Genomic DNA, 26,007 nt, shown 5'->3' with positions numbered 1-26,007 from the left:
TGAAGACCCGCAGTGTTTGCAATCACGCTGGGTGGATCTAGGTGCTGTTTGTTCCAGTAGTGAGGAGTTATCATTTTCAAATCTGCTTTTACCTGGAGAGTCCTAATCGCCGGGCAGCGAACAGCTTTCCTCATTATTACAAATGTAAAAAAAAAAATAGCATTATAAGTAGTGACGTCATCCAGTTTATGAAACCCGAACAGATACCTGGCAAAACGTGACTGCGATACACTGTTAAAAATATAGAGAGGTGTGCACGTTAAGGTATATTAGTCAAGGGAATATAATTAAAAGTAACTACAAAATCTACTTTCTTAGTTTTCCTGGCGTTTGCCTTCAGTCTCAATGTGGTTTTCAGTGCGATGAGTCCAGCACTGTTGTAAGGATGCTCGTGTGACGTCTGTAAATGACTGCGCACAATACAAATCGCTGTGTTGGTAACTTTCCATTTATTGATGCCAGCATCACACACACATGCAAGCTCGGACCTTATCGCTGGACACAACAGCGTGGCCGCTAGTTATAAACAGAAACCAGATCGTGATCGGGTCACCTGATCATCCGGGAGAACGCTCAGGTACGGAGATGATCGTCAAGAGAGGATTCCGGTAGTCTCACTCACACTCTCAAGCGCCCTGTCTTAAATATCTTACCTAAATGCGTGTGCGCAGCTGAACTTTGTGAACTCTGCTGACTTTCCTTGAGTTACAATATTGATCCAGACACAGAACATGCCTCTCTTCTGCCTCACCAGGTTAAATCTACCACCACTTTACATTTAGAACGATTAAAAAGGTCTTAAATTCAGCTACTGGCTATTTTAGTTAAGGGTGCAGTTCAGTGATTGAGAGCTCAGTGGGGAATGGAAACCAGCAGACACAGCAGGGGGTCCCCAGGACCGGGTTTGAGAACCGCTGGTCTAGATCACCCAAAGTGTCTTTATATTAGTGGCGCCATCTAGTGCACAGTCAGTGTAGTGCAAGCAAAAATAAAAAACTTAATCCGAAGTGGCAGATCATTAAAACTGCCTTTACTTCTGTTAAGAGATCTTCACAGATCCAGCCTGTGTTTATATATATATATATATTATATATATATATATATATATATATATATATATATATATATATATATATATATATATATATATATATATATATATATATATGGCAGCTCCTGAACTCGGATGAAAGCAACAGACTTATATAAAAAAAATAAAAAAGTATTTGAGTACAAGAAGAATCACAAGCAGGTTAAAAGGAAAAAAATATATATTAAAAAAATGAACAGTGAACCTTCTTAATTATGATCCAGCACGGTTTAGTGATTTAAATACCAGACACATTGATTCTGAGACCTGCTTCCTGTCTCCCTGATCCAACCCCCCATCCCCCATCTATATCTATTGTACCCCCACCCCCCCCCCCCCCCCCCCGCCCCGCCCCGCTGCAGACGACTTTACAAAACAGACCCCAGCATGTCGGTATCCAAACTAAGGGACGACCGGCTTCTCAGAACCACGAGCGTGGATATTCCCGAATGAGATTCCTCGTTTCCCTCTGGATCGGCCACAGGCACGACGGCAGGAATTCCCTGCAGCTTCCCCTCTTCCAGGGGTGACCCCGAAGCCGGATCCAGCGCTCCCCTCCCTCACCAGCAGGCTTGTACCGAACCAGGCGGAATGTTGGGTGGCTTTCTGAGTCGAGTACGTGATGCGACCGGTAGACCCTGAAATAGAGGCAGGCGACCCAGAGCAGGAGACAGAAGGAGGGCCAGGAGGAGGAGCGAGGAGATCAGGTAGAGGAGGAAGCCACCCAGGCAGAACAGGAAGTCGGGCTGGTCTGTCGCCCGAGAGCCGGAGCGCTTGTGGTGAAGACCAGGGGGGGGTACCAGATTTCTGGATCTGGTGGGAGAGGGAGAGGTAGAGGGAGAGAGGGGGGGGATGGAGATGTGGAGGGAGAGGGAGAGGGAGGAGAGGGAGATGTGGAGGGGAGAGGGGGAGGGAGAGAGGGAGATGTGGAGGGGAGATGGGGAGGGAGAGGGGGAAGGAGATGTGGAGGGAGAGGGAGAGGGAGAGGGAGAGGGAGATGTGGAGGGAGATGGGGAAGGAGATGTGGAGGGAGATGGGAGGGAGGGAGAGGGAGAGGGAGATGGGGAGGGAGAGGGAGAGGGAGAGGGAGAGGGAGAGGGAGATGTGGAGGGAGATGGGGAGGGAGAGATGTGGAGGGAGAGGGAGAGGCGAGAGGCGGAGATGTGGAGGGAGATGGGGAAGGAGATGTGGAGGGAGAGTTGGGCGAGGGAGATGGAGAGGGAGAGGGAGTTGAGTGTCCGTGATACAACACTGCTGTGGAAGTGGGCGGCTGTTGTGGGGGTGGGTGGCGGCTGGGGTGGAGGGTTCCGTCGGGAGCTGGGTTCGAGTTGTAGGTATGTAAAGTGCTATCGTTGGGATAGTTTCATGGTCGGTCAATACGACCGCGATATCAGTCCCTGTTGGGCAGAGGTCCTCCATTGACAGGTCCTGCACCTCCTGGCCTTGGCGGGGGCTGGGAGCCGCGCACACCACGGTCTCTGGGGCGTTCTGAATCTCCCCTCCATCCCTGCTGTACACGTTGTGACCCTGCTCCTCCATCCACCCCCGGAAAAGTACTCCAGACTGCAGTCACAGAACCAGGGGGGTTGCTGGACAGGAACACGGTACGGGATCTCGAGGTGCGAGGAAGAAGCCGTCCGGGAGGAAGACCAGGGAGTTGTCGTGCAGGATGAAGGTCTTCAGCTTGGTGAGCTCATGGATCAGGGTCCCAGGCAGGGCTCGGAGCCCATTGTGAGACAGATCCAACACCTCCAGATCTCTCAGCTCCGAGAAGACCCCTCCCGGAAGCCCCTGCAGCTGGTTCCCTTGCAGATACAGCTCCTTGAGGTTCCCCAAAGCCTGGAAGATGCCTTCGGACAAGGAGGACAGCAGGTTGTGGGCCAGGGAGAGGTTGCGGAGGTGCCCCAAGCTCCAGGATTTACCGTCCGAGGTCTCCCAGACCCACCGTGGCCGGGCTGCCTCTCTCCAGGACGCTGACCTGGTTCTGGGAGAGGTCGAGTTGGGAGAGCAAGGGGAAGACTGTGAAGGAGCCCCAGGAGACAGAGGTGAAGCTGTTGGATTGGAGGAGGAGAACTTCCGTATCGGGAGGGAGGGTCCCAGGGACCGAGGTCAGCCCAGCATTGCTGCAGTTAATCCTGGGCTTGTTGTCCGCGTCATGGTCACTCAGGCACCGGCTGTCCTCAGCGTGCGAACGTCCCGCGCCGGTCATTAGAAGGACATGAAGGAATAGCAGAGGGTGCATCGCTGGTGACCTCTCTCTGACTCTCTACCTCTCTAGCTGTCTACCAACTGTGAAAAGACGCCAATGTAAAACTCAAACCCTTATAAAAAAAAATAAAAAAAGTGTCCCATAGTAAAAGCACAGCAAAGTGTAATAATGCACAGTGAAAGTACAGTAAAGCATAGGGAAGCATTGTAAAGCACAGAGAGCATAAAGCATAGGGAAGCATTGTAAAGCACAGAGAGGTGTGGTAAAGCATAGGGAAGCATTGTAAAGCACAGAGAGGTGTGGTAAAGCATAGGGAAGCATTGTAAAGCACAGAGAGGTCTGGTAAAGCATAGGGAAGCATTGTAAAGCACAGAGAGGTCTGGTAAAGCATAGGGAAGCATTGTAAAGCACAGAGAGGTCTGGTAAAGCATAGGGAAGCATTGTAAAGCACAGAGAGGTGTGGTAAAGCATAGGGAAGCATTGTAAAGCACAGAGAGGTGTGGTAAAGCATAGGGAAGCATTGTAAAGCACAGAGAGGTCTGGTAAAGCATAGGGAAGCATTGTAAAGCACAGAGAGGTCTGGTAAAGCATAGGGAAGCATTGTAAAGCACAGAGAGGTATGGTAAAGCATAGGGAAGCATTATAAAGCACAGAGAGGTCTGGTAAAGCATAGGGAAGCATTGTAAAGCACAGAGAGGTCTGGTAAAGCAATACATATTAGATGAGATTTACTGAAATTCTTCTGCTAGCTATGTGTGCTACAAGACTGTCCAATCTCATGCAACTTTCCTAGTCAGCTGTAACTGAAATAGTGTCCACATACCTGTGTGCTGTATTGAGATCCAAGGTTAAGTGTCTGTCTGCCCTTCTGCTCCGTCGCTCCGCGTGTGTGTGTGTGTGTGTGTGTGAAGTCACCAGCTTATTAGATCGTGTGGTTTTTTCGCACTTCTGCTTATCATTGAGTTTCCTTGAGACCCAAAGGCTTTATCATCGCAAGACACACATCCTACTGACTTTTAAAAAAAAAGCCCGTCTCAGTTTGACTTTTCCTTGAAGAGCAGTTCTAATAATTCTGGAATATTTGGGAGAGAGATACAGGGGAGATGGACAGACAGACTGACACTCTCCCTGTATCTCCATGGCGCTGTACTCTCAATGACTCAAACACCAAGTTCCACGGCAATCGGATAAGCAGGAAAGAAAAAAAACGCACTGTTAAGAAACGAGAGTTTAAAAAGACGAACTGTTTAGTTTTAAATTGTTAGTATTTGGTTTTTATATTAATTACTGCAGCAGGAAGACAGATCGTCAGGGCACCACATGGCAATTTAAAAGGGGACCCTGTGCTTTGTCAGAGAGAACACCCCCGGGGGTTAAAAACCTTCAAAAGCTAAAACTATCTCCTCCCTTCCTTATCTTTTAAAACACCAGGGTTTCCCGAGTGGCGCATCAAACAGGCTCTGATGTTACAAACACTGCAGTTAACAAAACCAAGGCGGGGACAATGATATTCTGATAGGTTGAGGAATAAGGGGTGATGTCTAAGAGAAGCTGTATTAAATCCAAACACTGTGTCTCCTGCTTGATTCCGTTACGACCCATGCTTAGGGACAACGGGGGTACCGAATCGAATAAAAAAACATCTTTGTTGAAATCTACAGTCAGAATCGCAATAATTTTATACTCGCGGACGCACGAAGGAAAGAACGCTAATTAAACTTTTAAAATTTTAATTCAACTCAGTTCTCAAAATACAGGCTAAGGGTCTACTTTCACATTGTTTGCAGGTGTACTGAATTCTGCGCAGACCCACCTGTGCAATTTGGATCGTTTTAAGGTCATTTATTTGGGCAGCAGTGTGGAGTAGTGGTTAGTGCTCTGGACTCTTGACCGGAGAGTCGTGGGTTCAATCCCAGGTGGGGGACACTGCTGCTATACCCTTGAGCAAGGTACTTTACCTAGATTGCTCCAGTAAAAACCCAACTGTATAAATGGGGAATTGTATGTAATTACCCACGACCCTCCGGTCAAGAGTCCAGAGCCCTGACCACTACTCCACACTGCTGCCCTGATGATCCGCTCTGGAGTTCCTGGGTGTGGGATCAGAGGACGCTCGCTGAGGCTTTGGGTCTCCTGAGCAGCTGAGAGGGGGGGAATCTGACTGATGGAAGTCCTTGTCACTGACAGCAGATGGGGGGGGGGGGGGGGGGGGTTGAAGAGTTATTCTTGCAAAGGGGAAACGAATAAGCAACAGGAAACCCACTCAGCAGATATACTGCACAGCTCAGAGAAGGGAGAACAGATCCCACTGGAACTTCACTTCCAATATCGCTGAGAATGCAGATCTCACACCCTAGAATGGTAATGACAGCAGCTTCTGCATCAACAGGTTAAAGAAGTTCATATCAGCTTTTTTTTTTTTGTGTCTGTTTTTAATAGATTTAATGACTGATGTTTCTGAGCGTTGGGTAGCTGCCTCTAATCCAGCTGAGAGCGTGCTTTCTCTCGCAGCCTTTGTATGACAGACACAGCAAAGACATGCAGGAGAATGAAACGTACTCTCAGCGTGTGAATTTGTCATTTCCATTTGTCAAGACCAAACGACTTACAGAGACTAGGGGGGTGAACTCTGCATCATCAATAACTGCTGCTGCAGAGTCACTTCCAATAAGAGCTTGTTTGTTTGACGTCTCATCCGAAGGACGGAGCACAAGGAGGTTCAGTGACTTGCTCAGGGTCACACACAGGGAGTCAGTGGCTGAGCCGGGATTTGAACCTCCTGGTATCAAGAGCCCTTTCTCTAACCTCCACGCCTGCCTGATTAGACAGAGCCCCTGGACATTTATAAACACAAGCACAGCTGAATGAGGTGTGCTGCTGTGCGGACAGGTGATGAAGCTGGGGCCCTTCACCACTCTGTATCAGATCACTCCCATGTTCTCTTGCAATGCGTTTGTTTTTAATGATCTGGGGCGTGTCGGTTCTGCACTCGTGTGAAAGGGAAGCGATGGTGCGAGCGAGTCTCCTCGCAGCTCTGCAAACGAGAGGGAGAGGAAAGGAGAAAGAGGAAGGAAAGAAGAGAGAAAGGGAGTGAGAGACAAAAAGGAGAGGGGAAAGAAAAAAAAGGAGAAAGAATGAAACAGGAAGAGAGGGAGTGAGAGGAAAGTGCAGAAAACGTATGACATTCTGTACAGTATATATGTGTGTGGGGGGGGGGGGTCTGGTCTCTTATTACACCACTGGGGTAGTGTGAGGTTTCAGGGCTGCAGTGTTATAAACAAGTTAAACAGTTCGACAATTCAACTGAACGCGAGGCATCACTCAGAACAAACAAGATGAAGAAAAAAATAAACAATTGAGAGAAACTCCATCATTGTGCAAGATTAACAAAGACGATTCCTCTCCGAAAAAAAAATAAAACCTTTAATACAGGTTTAACCCAACTGGGGACTAGAGAAGTAAAATCTATCTATCTATCTATCTATATACATACACGTTGTTTAATTATACATAATTCAATATAATTTAATTTCACATCACAATCTGTTAAATTTAAGCCAAGAACACTAGTTAACGTACAGTATATGTCAAGCGCAGATGCGTTCTGTTGGATTTTAATTTATTTCCAAATTCTTTGCGTTTATTCCCCTCTGTCCGTTTTTCAAGCGTTCAGAGGGGTGACCTCAGCTACTGAGTTTGAATCCTTTTTATTTTTGACTTCCCTGATTCCAACTCATGTCATGCTGTGACCTTTCAACTCTGCTGGTCCCAACAGTAAGTGTGACGGGGGTCACCATGTCACATGACTGCTTCGGAATCAGGAAGTACCCAAATGGAGCTGGCAACTAGGATTTTACAAGCGCAGAGTACGACTGAAGAGCTTGCGATTCAGCCAGAATGATTTTAATGTTAAAAAGCTGGAAAGAAAACCTATAATAATATTAATAATACTCTGATGTTTGATGCAACTTCTGCATTTAAATAATTAAGGGTAAAAACAAAAGCCACGGAAACGCCGTTTAAGAAGTTTTGCAGTTTAAGAGGTCTGATCAGATGCATCAGTTCATATATATGAACCGTTGAGATGAAAACGCAAACATGATCGCTTTTTGATCAAATTACACCCGGTAGTTTTTAGAGCATATTGCAGCACCTAGATTGCACCAACCATTTACTCATGATCCCGGGATAACCATGCAATTCAGGGCGATTCTCAGCAGCGCTGTAAACAGCTCCGATAAAACCCTGCTGTGGTTCATCAGGGTATTGGGAGATCAAAGACACTGTGCCTATAACCCTTCTGTAAGGGTCTTCAGAATGTCCCTCAATGAAGTCTGTTATTATTATTAATATTGAAATGATCAGGAGCCAGGAGTTTGAGCAGGGTTACAAACTCACACTAGCCCTGCTGCTGCTGCTGCTGCACCCAGTCCTGGGGTTCAGAACTCCCCTCAATGAAGTCTGTTATTATTATTAATATTGAAATGATCAGGAGCCAGGAGTTTGAGCAGGGTTACAAACTCACACTAGCCCTGCTGCTGCTGCTGCTGCAGCCAGTCCTGGGGTTCAGAGCTCCCCTCAATGAAGTCTGTTATTATTAATATTGAAATGATCAGGAGCCAGGAGTTTGAGCAGGGTTACAAACTCACACTAGCCCTGCTGCTGCTGCTGCACCCAGTCCTGGGGTTCAGAGCTCCCTTCAATGAAGTCTGTTATTATTATTAATATTGAAATGATCAGGAGCCAGGAGTTTGAGCAGGGTTACAAACTCTAGCCCTGGTGCTGCTGCACCCAGGCTGAAAAACTCTGGGCAAGTCAAACGAAATATTACAAAAAGGACAGGGATATGGCAACGCAGCAGTTTGATCCATTCCTGGTTTTACTAAGAGTTTAATAATAAGACACGCCTGAGCTTGTTACCTAGACACACTGTGGCAGGTAATCAAGCCTGTAGTAAAACCTGGAGCAGGTGAAACTGCTGTGCAACAGGAGTCTTATTCCCATCCCTGTTGATCCGAATGATCGGTAGGTGCAGCTCTGGGGCCCTGTTGTTGTTTTTTTTAGAGACTGCAGTTTCACAGGAAGGGGGCTGGGTGCTGGGGGCCCGGGGCTCCTGGGGGTCCCTCTACGACGCTAGGAAGTAGATCTTGTAGTATTTGTTCATCTGTTCCAGGAAGATGAAGGTGAGGACCGTGTGGGGACCCAGCCGGGCGTAGTAAGGAGTGAACCCTTTCCACAGGCTGAAAAACCCTTCCGAGCGAACGACCTTGACCAGGACTTCCTGCGAGAGACACGGAGAGGAGAGATCGGGAGAGAGCTTACAGTACAGAATATATAGCTGCAGACAGACAGACAGACACAGACAGATAGAGAGATAGATAGAGAGATAGACAGACAGACAGATAGATAGAGATAGACAGACAGATAGACAGATACACATAGACAGACAGATAGAGAGATAGAGACAGATAGACAGATAGAGAGAAATAGACAGACAGATAGACAGATATATAAATATAGATAGATAGAGGGAGGGATAGACAGACAGACAGATAGATAGACAGATAGAGAGATTTTGCACCTTTTTTTTTTAAAGCTGTGATTGAATGCAGTTATACAACAGAAATTAACGCTATAGTGATTAAACATTTCCCCCCCCCCCCCCGGCCGTCTGCAGTGATCACACAGCACTGCAGAGAACTGTATTCAAGATTTATGTGGCATCTCAATCGACTAATAATCCCCATTTTTATTGATTATATTGGAGCTTCTGATTTTCGGTACTTCACCTCGACTTTTCTCCTCTCCTTTAAAGAATTCAATTGATCCCCGTTCAGCATCGCAATCACACGCTGAGAAACACGTTCACAGTAAAACTGATTTCATTTACTTCTGCAAAACTAAATGGGCTTTTTAAAAATGGCAAGTCTGCCTGTTTTCATTTCCAAGCAGAAGCTACTCCTCTTTGTTCATGTAGTCACGCCGCAGAACGACTGTGATAAAGTGCGTCCCGCCTCAAATATTTTATTTTTCATTCCAGCTTCAATAAAGATGAGTCGATTTCTTATTAACCTGTCGCGATCTCGTTTGCACGCTCCGCTTGCAAAACCAAAATGAAGGCTGAGACAAATACTGGAAATAATACTTCAATAAATAAAAAACAGGCTTACCAGTCCATTCCTGTACTCTGGTTTCCCGTCAATCATTCTCATGTTCTGAATTCTGAAATCACAAATACAGTGTTTAATACCACACAGAGCGATCGCACCTGCATATGCAGAAGACAGTAGCGAAGGAATGTGTTGGTTTTCTGCCCGAGTCTCTCTCCCCCTCCTGTGAGGAACCACGCGGCCGTGCCTTTACCAGGGGAGACCCTCGGGGACCCCTGCGCTCCCCTGACTGTGTGACTCCCCCCTGCACACTACGCGGCCGTGCCTTTACCAGGGGAGACCCTCGGGGACCCCTGCGCTCCCCTGACTGTGTGACTCCCCCCCCCCCCCCTGCACCCCACGTGTTTACCTTGTTTTAACGATGTCCACTGGCATGGAGGCAGCTGTGGTGACCAGTCCACTGATCATACTGGCACAGAAATGCAAGAAGATATTGTCTGAGAAATACCCTGCACACAAGAAACACAGCAAGCACCGAACCATTAAACAAGTCAAACAGGCAAAGTAAAAACAACAGTCGCCAGTTTAGAAAAATAACAAAATCATGCATCTGATCATGTCTGGTTCTCTGTTTTGTGAACAGACAGCTCTGGCCAAGTTTAGCATCCCACCCTCTCTATATAGAATGAACTAATTTTGCTTCAAAAGTCGAACGAAACCTGCTGAATGACGTTAACATATTGAATTACACACCGCTCTGTAGTTTTCCATATGCTTAAACGACAAGCTAACACAAGTTTGACATTTCTAACACAAAATACTACTGTACTACTAATATGGCTTCCGGTAGACTTTTTTTTTGCAATATCATTTTGTAGTTTCTTTGATTGCATGATGTTGAATTAAAAATCTAAAATTATTTTCATATAGTTTATTTTTTTAATTGTGTCTCAATCCTTTTGGCCCCAGCTGTACTGTTTCATAGGAGGCTGTGTGGTCCAGTGGTTAAAGAAAAGGGCTTGTAACCAGGAGGTCCCCGGTTCAAATCCCACCTCAGCCACTGACTCACTGTGTGACCCTGAGCAAGTCACTTAACCTCCTTGTGCTCCGTCTTTCGGGTGAGACGTAGTTGTAAGTGACTCTGCAGCTGATGCATAGTTCACACACCCTAGTCTCTGTAAGTCGCCTTGGATAAAGGCGTCTGCTAAATAAACAAATAATAATAATAACACTTTTGCGCTACATTTATTAGGCTTCTAAAACTCCTTTAGTCATAATATACAGCTACATTTATAATAATGAACCTGTACAGCAACATCACAACACAGCAAAAACTTTCAGCACATCAATACAAAAATAAAACCTATTTAAATTTCAGGGATGGAAATAAGACTCCTATCGCACAGCAGACTGATCCATTCCTGGTTTTGCTACGAGTTTAATAAGACATACCTGAGCTTGTTGCCTATGCACACTGGGGGCTGATCAAGCTGGTAGTAAAACCTGGACTGGGTGACGCTGCTGTGCAGCAGGAGTCTTACTCCCCTCCCTGTGTTTGTACAGAAGCATGCCAACGCTGACCTGTGTCCAGCAGGGCCTGTTTGGACTGGGAGTAGGAGGCGAGCTGAGCCGCGTTCACGACCACAGCACGAGCCATTGTGGGAATGCAGCCCTGAGAGAGAGAGAGGGAGGGAGGGAGAGAGGGAGGGGGAGAGAGAGGGAGGGGGAGAGAGAGGGAGGGGGGAGAGAGAGAGGGAGAGAGGGAGAGGGGAAGGGAGAGAGGGAGGGAGGGAGGGAGAGATAGGGGAGAGGAGAGAGAGAGGGAGGGAGGGAGAGATAGGGGAGAGGAGAGAGAGAGGGAGGGAGAGAGAGAGGAGAGAGACAGAGAGAAAGAGGGGGAGAGAGACAGAGAGAGGGGGAGGAGCGAGAGAGAGACAGAGAGAGGGGGGAGAGGAGAGAGAGAGAGTACAGAATCAGACACTATAGAAAATTGACAGCTTAACCCTGAAACACACACACACACAGCAAGACACCCCCACACACACACACACACATTACAACTGGGAGTATAAACTTAACTTGAGGCAGGCAGACAGACAGAGACACACAGAGTAGCGCATCAGACGACATCAACACTGGAGAACATAAAGTTGAGACACACGTGGATTACAGAATCAGACACCATTACGACTGGAGAGGATAATCCTCTCATAGGCACACACACACACACACACACACAGAGTAGAGAATCAGACTCAATAGTAACTAGAAACGAGGGCCCTGGAACAGACAGACAGACACACTACAGCTACCCCGCCCCCCCCCCCCCCGTGTGCTACTATCTTGCAGCCCCCCCTACCCTCCACAGCGTAGTGACCCCCTCCTCTCTGGTGATCCTCAGCAGGGCATTGAACACGTTGGTGTAGCCCCTCCTCTGGGCAGGGGGCTGCCTGTAGGCACAAACCACAAAATCAGGGCTCAGGCGAGGCAGGGCTACCCGATCCTGGCTCTGGAGAGCTAGTCCAGTCCAGGTTTTTACTCCAACCAGGTTCCAATATATAGTTCATTATTATTTATTTCTTAGCAGACGCCCTTATCCAGGTAAAGTACCTTGCTCAAGGGTACAGCAGCAGTGTCCCCCACCTGGGATTGAACCCACGACCCTCCGGTCGAGAGTCCAGAGCCCTAACCACTACTCCACACTGCTGCCCTGCAGATTAGGTAACAAAACACATCTTAATTTCTGCTAATAGCTAACGGCCTCATTATTGTGTCTCATGACAATGACTGTGTTAGGAGGCTTGGGGGTCCAGTGGTTACAGAAAGGGTCTCTTAAGCGACTTCCAGAGACTAGGGGGGTGAACTCTGCATCATCAACAACTGCTGCTGCTGCTGCAGAGTCACTTCCAATAGGAGCTCGTTTGTTTGACGTCTCATCCGAAGGACGGAGCACAAGAAGGTTCAGTGACTTGCTCGGTCACACACAGTGTGACCGAGCAGTGGCTGAGCTGGGATTTGAACCTCCTGGTATCAAGCCCCTTTCTTTAGCCGCTGGACCACCAAGCCTCCTTAAAACTCTGTCTCCTTGCAGGTGAAAAGGGCTGTGGCCCCTCTCCTCTCCTCACCTGCCATCGGCGGTCATGCGTATGAGGGCCACTTCAGCCGGGGTCCCCACGAAGGCCCCTGTTGCTCCGGCGGTCATGCCGATGAGCGCCTTCATGAGGAAGGAGGGGGGCGTGCCGTCAACGCCCGTCATCTTCTCAAACAGGATGGTGTAGATGCCCAGCCGCGTGGTGGTGTAGGTAGCCTGGCGCAGTAGACCAGCAGACAGCCTGGGGGCAACCGGGCAGCGAGGAGAGGAGGCAATTATGATTATAAACCTGGCAAAAAACCACACACCATACAAGATCCCTCCCAACCTCAACCCACAACCCACAACCCGCAACCCCCAACCCACTTATATATACACACGAACGCTCTTCAGATGAGAAACACAGTGACAGAATAATGCTCCCGTTGCACAGCAGTTTGATCCATTCCTGGTTTTACTAGGAGTTTAATCAGACACACCTGAGCTTGTTGCCTAGACACACTGGGGCTGATCAAGCTCATAGTAAAACCTGGAATGGATGACACTGCTATGCCATGGGAGTCTTATTTCCATCCCTGCAATGTATTCACACCCTGTACAGCAGGGTCTTGGAGAGCTACTGGGTCTCCTGGTTTACGTTTCAACCCAGCTCTCGGTTACTTAATTGCACTAATTACTGTCTTAATCAGTTCAGATGAACATGTGCTCCAGATCTTCATCCACTGATGATGTAAAGACACCTAGAAATCCTGCAGGATTGGGGGTCTCCAAGACCAGGGCTGGAGACTCCCGCTGTACAGAATGCCCCACCCTATACAGATCTCCCTGCAGTGTGCACTTACACTCTATTGTATACACTTATAGCTCCCCCAGCAGCATTGCACATTCTACAGCTGCCCCTATAACATTTCCACACCCAATAGTATATTTATGCACCCTGTACAGATCCCTCCCTACAGTATATACCACGTTCTACAGTACAGTCTATGCACGTCCTGTACAGATCTCCCTATAGTACAGTCTACATGCTCCTATGGTAAATGTACCCGCACGCGACACCGCCCCCTGTAGTTCACTCCATACCCACCCTGTGTAGATGCCCCTCAGGCCCTCGTTCCTCAGGATGCTGCTCAGGGCGTGGAAGCTGGTCTTGTACTCCCGGGTCTTGGAGCCCTCTCCGCTGAGCTGCATGCGGTTCTTCACCAGATCCAGCGGCTGCACAAACACCGTGGCTCCCATCCTGCAGGGCAGAGGCAAGCCAGGGGTTAATCACAACGCAGAGGCAAGCCAGGGGTTAATCAGAGAGGCAGAGGCAAACCAGGGGTTAATCAGAGAGGTAGAGGCAAGCCAGGGGGTTAATCAGAGAGGCAAGCCAGGGGTTAATCACAGAGGCAGAGGCAAGCCAGGGGTTAATCAGAGAGGTAGAGGCAAGCCAGGGGGTTAATCAGAGAGGCAAGCCAGGGGTTAATCACAGAGGCAGAGGCAAGCCAGGGGTTAATCAGAGAGGTAGAGGCAAGCCAGGGGGTTAATCAGAGGCAAGCCAGGGGTTAATCAGAGAGGCAGAGGCAAGCCAGGGGTTAATCAGAGAGGCAAGCCAGGGGCTAGAGAAGCAAGCCAGGGGTTAATCAGAGAGGCAGAGGCAAGCCAGGGGCTAATCACAGAGGCAGAGGCAAGCCAGGGGGTTAATCAGAGAGGCAAGCCAGGGGATAATCAGAGAGGCAGAGGCAAGCCAGGGGTTAATCAGAGAGGCAAGCCAGGGGTTAATCAGAGAGGCAAGCCAGGGGTTAATCAGAGAGGCAGCGCTGTTCCAGTGACTGCACTGCCCTCCCTCTGCAAGCAGGTTCATGCAATGCACAGACTGGGTAGTAAAGCACTAGGCTGTTCCCGGGACTGTCCTCCCCTCCCTCTGTCTTGTGGAATGCAACATAAAACTTACTAGAGGAAGTTCCTTTATTTATTTTTACCATTTTTTTTCCCCAGCTGTATGCAAATGCACGCGTCCTGGCGCTATACATGTAATCGAAGCGCAATAATAAGACTCCTATTGCACAGCGGCTTGAGCCAGTCCAGGTTTTACTGTCAGTTCAATCATCTGAACTTGAGCTGCGCCCAGCCGGTGCTATGCGCTTTTAAAACCCGTTTATTCTTTACCTCAAACATAACTGCGTCGTTTCCATAATGATTTCTCAAGACCTGTCACTCGCATGGTAATTTTAGATCACTGTCTTACCTCGCCGATAAATCTCTGTCCGAGATTTCACTCACAATGTCAAGTCCTATGCACAGGTGGCGTCGCTGGTGATTTTAGTTTAGGTACAGTAAACTTGACCCCGCGACGACAAGAGTTGGGTTATTGGATAGCAAAATATATAAATACATACAAATACAGACAGTGTGAAAGCGATGGGACCGACAGATACAATATAACACGTACTGTGCTCAGAACTGCTGAGCGGCGGCACGCTTAATAACACATGCATACCGCATTTATCAATTAAATTTTTCCCAAGAAAAAACAACACACTCACCCGGCCAGGCCCCCGAAGAGGAACTTGACGGCTTTGGGGGACGTTTTCGGTTTGTTCCCGGTGGCTGCGGCCATTGTAAACGATTCAATTCGGGCCTGTTCTGTTCGGGACAAGGTGACACTGGGAGCGAGGCGGGAGCGCGCACGCAAGAGGCTGCTGAGCGCCGGTCACGCGTTTAAGAGCGCGCACGCAAGAGGCTGCTGAGCGCCGGTCACGCGTGTAAGAGCGCGCACGCAAGAGGCTGCTGAGCGCCGGTCACGCGTGTAAGAGCGCGCACGCAAGAGGCTGCTGAGCGCCGGTCACGCGTGTAAGAGCGCGCACGCAAGACCTTTAACCAAAGCTCCACCGTTCAAGCAGATTTCTATAAAATTTTGGAAAACTATTCGTCGTCGGACGACACAGGACTGATTTTAGATATAGTTTCTACCTCTGCCATTGGATACAGTCCCATTAAAAAACCAAAAACAAATTGTGTATCACGTTGTATTGGCAAGTGTCAGGCATTCAGATGATTTTAAACACCATTCAGAAAGGTTTTACAATCTCATAATGACTTCCAATACAGCATTATACAGTACTTGTTTCTCTTATATATATATATATATATATATATATATATATATATATATATATATTTTCCCCCCAACCCCTGTCATTTTTGGGGGGCTTTCAATAAAATCTCTTAAAATTATGTAATTTATCACAGTATTTCTGCCTAAAAAAAGTGTTGAAATTCTATAAGGATCGTGTTGTTGTCGCATACTGGACAATATATAGGGGGCGGGTTATAGTTAGTGAACAGCTCATACAGCCAATCAGCACCCGCATTTCTTTAAAGATTGACACGCCTTCTCCAGGCGAACCAATCAGCGCCGTGGGAGGTGGGCTGTTTACTCTGCCGACGGCATGCAGACGTGTTTTCTCACGGCGGATGACAGGCGTGTGGGTTAAGCCAATGGGCTGAGCAGCGTCGGGGCAGCTGACCAATACAGCGGGGCCGAGGGGCGGGACTCGGAGTATCGGTGGTTGAAGAAGGAGAGCGGCGGACGGAGGGTTGAGTCGGAAACGTCAAAGTCTTCAACTTCGGGTAAGAAAACGAAAACTTAACGTTGAGCTTCGATAAGCGGTCAAGAGTGCAGCAATGAAACAGTTATAAAACACACCTCGAACTAGTCAAGAAAAAATGATTGTGAAAAAAAAAAGCATTTGCTTCGCTAGGTTTGTGTTGTTTACACTGGGTTAAGGAAGTAGACAGCAAATATCATTCGCATGGAAATTTAAATTATTATTATTATTATTTATTTATGTATTTATTTGACAGACCCCTTTATCCCAGGAGACTCACACAGGTGTTACAGGGCAGCACAGGGTTACAATGCAAGCTTCATATTGAAACACAGTGTAGTTTACAGCAAGTGCAAATAATAACACTACTAGAATCCAATATGAACTAGGATGCTATGTATAATAATAACACTACTAGAATCCAATATGAACTAGGATGCTCTGTATAATAATAACACTACTAGAATCCAATATGAACTAGGATGCTCTGTATAATAATAACACTACTAGAATCCAATATGAACTAGGATGCTGTGTATAATAATAACACTACTAGAATCCAATATGAACTAGGATGCTGTGTATAATAATAACACTACTAGAATACAATATGAACTAGGATGCTATGTATAATAATAACACTACTAGAATCCAATATGAACTAGGATGCTATGTATAATAATAACACTACTAGAATACAATATGAACTAGGATGCTCTGTATAATAATAACACTACTAGAATCCAATATGAACTAGGATGCTCTGTATAATAATAACACTACTAGAATCCAATATGAACTAGGATGCTCTGTATAATAATAACACTACTAGAATCCAATATGAACTAGGATGCTATGTATAATAATAACACTACTAGAATCCAATATGAACTAGGATGCTCTGTATAATAATAACACTACTAGAATCCAATATGAACTAGGATGCTCTGTATAATAATAACACTACTAGAATCCAATATGAACTAGGATGCTGTGTATAATAATAACACTACTAGAATCCAATATGAACTAGGATGCTGTGTATAATAATAACACTACTAGAATACAATATGAACTAGGATGCTGTGTATAATAATAACACTACTAGAATACAATATGAACTAGGATGCTCTGTATAATAATAACACTACTAGAATCCAATATGAACTAGGATGCTCTGTATAATAATAACACTACTAGAATACAATATGAACTAGGATGCTGTGTATAATAATAACACTACTAGAATCCAATATGAACTAGGATGCTATGTATAATAATAACACTACTAGAATCCAATATGAACTAGGATGCTGTGTATAATAATAACACTACTAGAATCCAATATGAACTAGGATGCTATGTATAATAATAACACTACTAGAATCCAATATGAACTAGGATGCTATGTATAATAATAACACTACTAGAATCCAATATGAACTAGGATGCTCTGTATAATAATAACACTACTAGAATCCAATATGAACTAGGATGCTATGTATAATAATAACACTACTAGAATCCAATATGAACTAGGATGCTCTGTATAATAATAACACTACTAGAATCCAATATGAACTAGGATGCTATGTATAATAATAACACTACTAGAATCCAATATGAACTAGGATGCTCTGTATAATAATAACACTACTAGAATCCAATATGAACTAGGATGCTATGTATAATAATAACACTACTAGAATCCAATATGAACTAGGATGCTATGTATAATAATAACACTACTAGAATCCAATATGAACTAGGATGCTCTGTATAATAATAACAATACTAGAATCCAATATGAACTAGGATGCTATGTATAATAATAACACTACTAGAATACAATATGAACTAGGATGCTATGTATAATAATAACACTACTAGAATACAATATGAACTAGGATGCTATGTATAATAATAACATTACTAGAATACAATATGAACTAGGATGCTCTGTATAATAATAACACTACTAGAATCCAATATGAACTAGGATGCTCTGTATAATAATAACACTACTAGAATCCAATATGAACTAGGATGCTGTGTATAATAATAACACTACTAGAATCCAATATGAACTAGGATGCTATGTATAATAATAACACTACTAGAATCCAATATGAACTAGGATGCTATGTATAATAATAACATTACTAGAATACAATCTGAACTAGGATGCTGTGTATAATAATAACACTACTAGAATCCAATATGAACTAGGATGCTATGTATAATAATAACACTACTAGAATACAATATGAACTAGGATGCTATGTATAATAATAACATTACTAGAATACAATATGAACTAGGATGCTCTGTATAATAATAACACTACTAGAATCCAATATGAACTAGGATGCTCTGTATAATAATAACACTACTAGAATCCAATATGAACTAGGATGCTGTGTATAATAATAACACTACTAGAATCCAATATGAACTAGGATGCTATGTATAATAATAACACTACTAGAATCCAATATGAACTAGGATGCTGTGTATAATAATAACACTACTAGAATCCAATATGAACTAGGATTGCACTGCTAATCTGTCACTGTAGATATCATTCGCTGTAATCCTAACTTGCTGCATCCTAGTTCATATTGTATTCTAGTAGTGTTATTATTTGCACTGACTGTAAACTACACTGTATTTAAATACGAAGCTTGCATTGTAACCCTGTGCTGCCCTGTAACACCTGTGTGAGTAATTTCAGTCTGATACTGTTGAATACTTGCAGACTGTCTGTCGTTTTGCAGAATTGTACTGTGTCGGCGGGTTAATTTAATTTAAAATGACAGTAAAGCTGAGGGAACCCAAAGCCACTTTTTCAGGAGCAGCGGCTTGAAACCTGGTTCCAGGAGACCTAGTTTGAGGTTGCTGTACACTGATAGCAAGTCCAGCATTTAAACCCAGTCTTTAATTAGTTTTCTCTTTATAAGGATGCATAGACAGCTTAACAACTACCAATTAACGTTTAAAGAGAGGTCGAGATTTGGAAAATAAAAACCCCTGAAAAGTTCAAGCCCTGTTTATAAGCAAATCCATCTTTCATAAAAAAAATAAATAAATGCAAATAACGAACAGTTCCTTCCTCCCTCCGTCAGGTGGCGCTCTCCAGCACCGGCACACATATCCTTCCACAGTATAGAATGCTCCTCGTCAGGCCGTAGCAGATGCGCAGACGGGACCCTGAGGGAGGAGGAGTCAAGGAGCGCGAGCGGGGCGGAGCCAGGAGGACAGACTCCGCCTCCACCTCCCTGTCGGCGTTCCGGAACCCCGCTGGCCCCGCCCCCGAGGGGAAGCTGCCTGTTTTCCTGTTTCCCCATGAGCTCACCTTCTTCGCTGATGACCAGAGCAGCCACAAGCAGGTCCTCACTCTCTATAACCCCTACAGCTTCATCCTGAAGTTTAAGAGTGAGTCTCTCTGTCTGTCATCCGTGTCTCTGGTTAGCTTTTAAAGGAGGGCTGTTAAAATGAACTGATTTTGTTTCATAAAGTCGAACGAAACCTGCTGAATCATGTTACCTTAACATATTGAATCGCACACCGCTTTGTAGTTTTCCCCTATACTTCACGAAAAAATTTAACATGAAATACTACTGTACTGCTATTATGGCTTCCGGTATAGACTTTGTTAAGCGATATCGTTTTGTAGTTTCTTTTGATTACACGATGTTAAATACAAGATCGGAATTATGTTCGTTAATTATATTTCAATCCTAAAATTCTTGGTAAAACTTTTGGCCACAGCTGTACAACCCCAGTGGTCTCTCTGTCGTTCGTGTCTTTGCAATGGTAGATTAGCCTCTCTTTATAGGACTGTGAACCATGGCGTTCAACATAATAATATCTATTTTTATATAGCGCCTTTCATAGTGTTCCACCATCACAAAGCACTTTAGAGAGGCAGGCTGTGAACTGTGCATTATATGCAGAGTCACTTCCAATAGGACGTTGATTTAACATCTCATCCGCAGGACGGAGCACAAGGAGGTGAAGTGACTTGCTCAGGGTCACACGCAGCGAGCCAGTCAGCGGCAGAGGTGGGATTTGAACCGGCAGTCTGCCTGACGATTTCCCAAAATATCTGTTTAAAAAAAAACACACTTTTCTTGCCCTGTGCTCGCTCAATAAAGGATTTTTTTTTTTTTTTTTTAGAAAATCATAGATTCTGGATTTTGCATTCTTCAGCTGAATTAATTGATGCACTGAATAGGGTTTTGTTTGTCTGAGACGCTGTTGCGCGCTCGCTGCTCTCCTCCAGTAGCTGACTCTTGTTTGTTTCCTCTCCTCTCTCAGTCCTGTGCACTGCTCCCGCCCGCTTCACTGTGCTGGACTCCGAGGGCCACGTCAAACCCAGCTCCTGCATTGACATGTGAGTGCGAGATGGGAGGGGCACACGCTGGAGAAGGAACATTGCTTGAGAAGGGCAGCAGTTTAAGAGATCAGATCAGAACAAAAAACTTGACTAGAAAAATGTGGCATTTTCGAAATCTATTATGGCTTCCGGTAGCAATATCATTTTGCAGCAGTGTGGAGTAGTGGTCAGGGCTCTGGACTCCTGCCCAGAGGGTCGTGGGTTCAAACCCACGGGGGAACACTGCTGCTGTACCCTTGAGCAAGGTACTTTACCTAGATTGCTCCAGTAAAAACCCAACTGTATAAATGGGTAACTGTATGTAAAAATAATGTGATATCTTGTAACAATTGTAAGTCGCCCTGGATAAAGGCATTTGCTAAGAAATATTATTATTATTATTATTATTATTATTATTATTAATGTTAAATAAAAGATCTAAAATCATGTTTTTATATATATATATATATACACACACACCGGTATGTCATAAAATTCTAGGTGATGCAGAATGTTTATATTATTATTAATGAGTCAATTAGCAGATGCTTTTATCCAAAGCGACTTACAGAGACCAGGGGGGTGAACTCTGCATCATCAACAACTGCTGCTGCTGCTGCTGCTGCAGAGTCACTTCCAATAGGAGCTCGTTTGTTTTACGTCTCATCCGAAGGACGGAGCACAAGGAGGTTCAGTGACTCGCTCAGGGTTGCACACATGGAGTCAGTGGCTGAGCCGGGATTTGAACCCAGGAACCTGCTGGTGTCAAGCCCCTTTCTTTAACCACCCTATATTCAGTACACTGAAGCCTCTCTCTCTGTGCTTCTCTTTCCCTGCAGAGTGATTCGGCACAGGGATGTGAGCCCCAGACACTATGGGCAGAAGGAACGTTTTCGCATGGAGGTGTGGGAGGAGGGGGGGGCGGGCAGGGGGGCTGCGGGGAGCAAGGAGGTGTGTGCCGTCCTGCAGCCAGCCAGGGCAGAGGCCAGCACAGCCAGGGCAGAACCGACTGGACCGGCACAGCCCAGGGAGCTGCCAGACAGTGTGGTCTCAGCACACATACTGGCACTGCAAGGTGAGGGGAGTGGGAGAGAAAGAGGGGAGGGAGAGGGGAGAGTCTTATCTACGCTCACACAGTATTGAGAGTAGCTTTTTTTCTATTTCCTGTTTTGTAGGTCGGTGCCAGACCCCGGGGTTCGCTGTCCTCTGTGTGCTGGTTGGGGTCGCGTGCGTCGCCTTCCTCATGCTCCCCCTGCACGGAGACACCAGCACTTTGGTTCCGCCCCACTTTCACGTCACTGTCATGCAGAAGCTGGTGTGTGCCTACATCCTGGGTAAGAACCACGACCTCCGACCTCCAAACTGTTGCCTGCTTTGACATCCCATAATAGTAAAAGCGTTATCCAATTGGGATGATCAGGACATTCTTTACCATGCGTTATAATTTTCAACATCAGCTTGGAAAACTACAAAGCCGTGTGTGATTCAATATGTTAATGTAACATTATTCAGCAGGTTTCTTTCGACTTTATGACGCAGAATCTGTTCATTCTATATGGGGATGCTAAACTTTTGGCCATGGCATGTTTTAAAGGCGTTTGGGCTGACGTTATTGTTCCGTCTTCGAAGCTGCTGAGCGACTTGTGATTATCCCTGGAGACTCGGAGCCTGAAAAAGTATATGTATGTACTGTATATGTATTTTCTTCTATCAGGTCTCTTGACAATGGTCTTCTTGCGATGACAAGAGCAGCGGCGTCGAGGGAATCAGATGGAACTCAGCACCAGAGACGGGACCACAGTCATCTTCAAAGCAGGCAGATTTTGGGGGTCTAAAACGCTGGGGTCCAAAAACTCACAACCCCCAACGGAAAAAGACAGAATGATCCGCAGCACTATTGGACTACGCTGGCTAGCTTCTCCAGCACGAAGCTGATCCGATGTGTCGTCTACTGGAAGTAATGGTACACAGAGCGATCAATCAATCAATCGATCGATCCTGGGGCATTTTAACTGGCATTATCCCTGATTTTTGACAACTCTCTGTACAGGACAGTTCAGTGTAATTATATTCACATCCATCTCGCAGTCAGTCTTATCTAATAAGGATTACCATCACTTTGTGGAGCTGGTGTTTTTTCTATATGTTAGAAAGTCACGTCCCCAATTGGAAGCTGTTCGACACAATTTCACTTACAATATCGCTGAGAGTGCAGATCGCGCATCAGAACGTCTGTGACAAATAATTATAGACATTTAAACCATAACCTAATCCACATAAACAGATTAAAATGCTTTAATAACAGCGTTTAGTCCGTTTCTTATTTAGATTGAATGATTATGTTTACAAGTGTTTGCTGGTTGACTCTAATCAAAATCAGCCAGTCATATTTATATACCACTCTAGGGATGGGAATAAGGCTCCTGTTGCACATCAGTTTCATCCATTCCAGGTTTTACTACCAGCTTGATTAGCTACAGTGTGTATAGCTAACAAACTCAGGTGTGTCTCATTAATAAAACTCATAGGAAAACCAGGAATGGATCAAACCGCTATGCAACAGGAGTCTTATTCCCATCCCTGGATCAATAAATTTTACTGGCCTTACTTAAACCCAAGAACTTGTGTTGAATTTGATGAACCCTGTATTTTAAAACACAAATATATACCATGTTTATAACAATACAGCACAGTCTAGTGTAAAACTATAAAGTATTATTATTATTATTATTATTATTATTATTATTATTATTATTATTATTATTATTAATAATAATAATAATAATAATAATAATAATAATGATTATCTATAGAAAATATTATTTACTCATTTGTCAGTGAAGAAAAACATTTAAAATTGGTATTCTGACAATATCTTCTAGTACATACATTTCTACTTCAGTAAAATACTTCCAGTTAGTATAGACATATATATTTTTTAAAATTGTAATCTTTTTTACATTTTTAGCTTTATCATTCTTATGATGCATGGGATCGATCTGCCTTTTATTTCCATTGGGATCCTGTTATTGTTAATATTATTATTATTGCGAGACACAGTCTAGTTCAGATATGCAAACGTCACCAAGGGTCCCATTCACAGCACAGCCTGTTGGCTGCTTGCTTGTTTCAATGCTTAATTAAAATCCAGCTCCTTTAAAGAGAAGACCGAAACATAACAGGACACATTTCCAAAGCGTTTACTCCAGTCTTTAACTCCCAGTCTGTTCAATTTTACCAGAACCAAAACAATATATACTGCAAGTCCTCTTAAAGGGTACACAAGGTCCTTTTAATTTTATTGTGTTTCGTGTTCCCATGTGTTGCTACAACTGTTTACGTAAGGTGTGTGTTGTTTTCAATTTTTTTTTTTACATTTTGACCACTTAAAACTTTTAATTTGCATTCCCTGCCTCGTTGGCTTCCCATGTACCCGCATGGACCTCTCAGAACTACATTTCCCATCACCCTCCTGATCACTGGTAAATCCATCTCTGTTACATATGTGAGCAGGAGGATGATGGGAAATGTAGTTCTGAGAGGTTCACCCAGGTGGTTGTTTGGGTTTGGCATGTGGTCTCAGCCAGCACCTGTCTGGACTCGAGTTCCAGTCTGGCTAGTGGAAACGCAGCTCTCCGTAGCACATAACAGGGTCCACACGTCCGTCTCGGTCAAGTCTTAAAACTGCATTGCTTCACATTGCCTAGCTGCTGGGCATCATTCAGTTGTGCTAATCCAGTCTTACAAACGGTGTAATGCGTAGAATGTGTCTCTCTTTTTTTTTGTTGTTGTATTCATTCTATAGATATATATGTATAAAGATGGACCATGCATACAAATGTTGATTTGAAAATGTTCTGTATTTTCCTTTCTCTGAAATAGATTACGTGCTTAAAAACAAAACACTGTTTCTTTTTAGTTACATGTCAGCATGAATAAATCTCACCCGAATCTGTAGGCTTCATATTAGGAGGAATTTTTCTTGTGGATTATTTTATATCTATCTATCTAATGATATATATAGAGAGATAGACACATTTTTATATATATATATATATATATATATATATATATATATATATATATAAATATATATATAAATAGGACTGATCGCTTAAACTCCTGATCATTTCAATATTAATAATAATAACAGACTTCATAGAGGGGAGCTCTGAACCCCAGGACTGGGTGCAGCAACAGCAGCAGGGCTAGTGTGAGTTTGTAACCCTGCTCAAACTCCTGGCTCCTGATCATTTCAATATTAATAATAATAACAGACTTCATAGAGGGGAGCTCTGAACCCCAGGACTGGGTGCAGCAGCAGCAGCAGCAGCAGGGCTAGTGTGAGTTTGTAACCCTGCTCAAACTCCTGGCTCCTGATCATTTCAATATTAATAATAATAACAGACTTCATTGAGGGGAGCTCTGAACCCCAGGACTGGGTGCAGCAGCAGCAGCAGCAGCAGGGCTAGTGTGAGTTTGTAACCCTGCTCAAACTCCTGGCTCCTGATCATTTCAATATTAATAATAATAACAGACTTCATTGAGGGGAGCTCTGAACCCCAGGACTGGGTGCAGCAGCAGCAGGGCTAGTGTGAGTTTGTAACCCTGCTCAAACTCCTGGATCCTGATCATTTCAATATTAATAATAATAACAGACTTCATTGAGGGGAGCTCTGAACCCCAGGACTGGGTGCAGCAGCAGCAGCAGCAGCAGCAGGGCTAGTGTGAGTTTGTAACCCTGCTCAAACTCCTGGCTCCTGATCATTTCAATATTAATAATAATAACAGACTTCATTGAGGGGAGCTCTGAACCCCAGGACTGGGTGCAGCAGCAGCAGCAGCAGGGCTAGTGTGAGTTTGTAACCCTGCTCAAACTCCTGGCTCCTGATCATTTCAATATTAATAATAATAACAACAGACTTCATTGAGGGGAGTTCTGAACCCCAATCAATTTCAAAATTTAGAATGCAAACCTAAAAGTTGCTGGGGGTCCAGTGGTTAGAGAAAGGGGGCTTGATACCAGGAGGTTCAAATCCCAGCTCAGCCACTGACTCCCTGTGTGTGACCCTGAGCAAGTCACTGAACCTCCTTGTGCTCCGTCCTGCAGATGAGACGTAAAACAAACGAGCTCCTATTGGAAGTGACTCTGCAGCAGCAGCAGCAGCAGTTGTTGATGATGCAGAGTTCACCCCCCTAGTCTCTGTAAGTCACTCTGGATAAAAGCGTCTGCTAAATGACTCATTAATAATAACCTAAAACCAGCTCTGCATTGAACACAGAAATGACACCAGAACTCCACAGATACAGCTGTAAGATATTAACAAGTTTTATTATTTTCTCCAAAGGCATAAAAAACCTGAGATTCACCTCAAAAGTCAGGTGATCTCCAAGACCCACACAGGAATCCCGGATCTAAAATACCTTTCCAATCCCTCTACCCCCCCCCCCCCCCCTCCCCCCCCAAAAAAAATCATCAACATAAAATCAGGGTTAGAAATGTCAGTTGTACTCAAAAGGAAGGAAAAGAAAAATA

General features: G+C 44.7%; 2 protein-coding genes across 2 annotated transcripts; one reads left to right on the top strand and one right to left on the bottom strand.

Annotated features, from left to right (window-relative positions):
- Window positions 1–6,701: 6,701 nt before the first annotated feature.
- LOC117970232 (mitochondrial 2-oxoglutarate/malate carrier protein) lies at window positions 6,702–15,209 on the bottom strand. Its single transcript, XM_059018677.1, has 8 exons — window positions 15,029–15,209; window positions 13,588–13,740; window positions 12,535–12,741; window positions 11,769–11,859; window positions 10,991–11,081; window positions 9,819–9,918; window positions 9,470–9,521; window positions 6,702–8,580 (listed from the first exon to the last, which is right to left on the bottom strand). Exons 1-8 carry the CDS (start codon window positions 15,100–15,102, stop codon window positions 8,425–8,427), a joined length of 924 nt encoding a protein of 307 aa, XP_058874660.1. The 5' UTR covers window positions 15,103–15,209; the 3' UTR covers window positions 6,702–8,424.
- An 802-nt stretch (window positions 15,210–16,011) lies between these two features.
- On the top strand, window positions 16,012–24,440 carry LOC117404634 (motile sperm domain-containing protein 1-like). The gene is made up of 6 exons (XM_059018678.1): window positions 16,012–16,115; window positions 19,219–19,528; window positions 20,414–20,489; window positions 21,311–21,546; window positions 21,647–21,805; window positions 22,186–24,440. The coding sequence occupies exons 2-6, from the start codon at window positions 19,288–19,290 to the stop codon at window positions 22,212–22,214; spliced, it is 741 nt and encodes a 246-aa protein (XP_058874661.1). The 5' UTR covers window positions 16,012–16,115; window positions 19,219–19,287; the 3' UTR covers window positions 22,215–24,440.
- Window positions 24,441–26,007: the final 1,567 nt, after the last annotated feature.

This window comes from Acipenser ruthenus, unplaced genomic scaffold (genome assembly GCF_902713425.1).
Source record: "Acipenser ruthenus unplaced genomic scaffold, fAciRut3.2 maternal haplotype, whole genome shotgun sequence".
Classification (NCBI taxonomy): Eukaryota; Metazoa; Chordata; class Actinopteri; order Acipenseriformes; family Acipenseridae; genus Acipenser; species Acipenser ruthenus.
The sequence above is the reverse complement of the archived record's forward strand: the minus strand, read 5'-3'. Positions and strand labels throughout refer to the sequence as shown.

What these genes read in the sequence shown, in the direction of transcription:
- LOC117404634 (XM_059018678.1), top strand. Translation starts at nt 19,288, where the DNA reads ATGCGCAGACGGGACCCTGAGGGAGGAGGAGTCAAGGAGCGCGAGCGG. An exon ending in CCCAGCTCCTGCATTGACAT is followed by an intron (nt 20,490 to 21,310) that starts GTGAGTGCGAGA and finishes CTTTCCCTGCAG; the next exon opens with AGTGATTCGGCACAGGGATG. An exon ending in ACACATACTGGCACTGCAAG is followed by an intron (nt 21,547 to 21,646) that starts GTGAGGGGAGTG and finishes CCTGTTTTGTAG; the next exon opens with GTCGGTGCCAGACCCCGGGG.
- LOC117970232 (XM_059018677.1), bottom strand. Translation starts at nt 15,102, where the DNA reads ATGGCCGCAGCCACCGGGAACAAACCGAAAACGTCCCCCAAAGCCGTC. An exon ending in GGGTCACTACGCTGTGGAGG is followed by an intron (nt 11,082 to 11,768) that starts GTAGGGGGGGCT and finishes TCTCTCTCTCAG; the next exon opens with GGCTGCATTCCCACAATGGC. An exon ending in GTGGACATCGTTAAAACAAG is followed by an intron (nt 9,522 to 9,818) that starts GTAAACACGTGG and finishes TTGTGATTTCAG; the next exon opens with AATTCAGAACATGAGAATGA.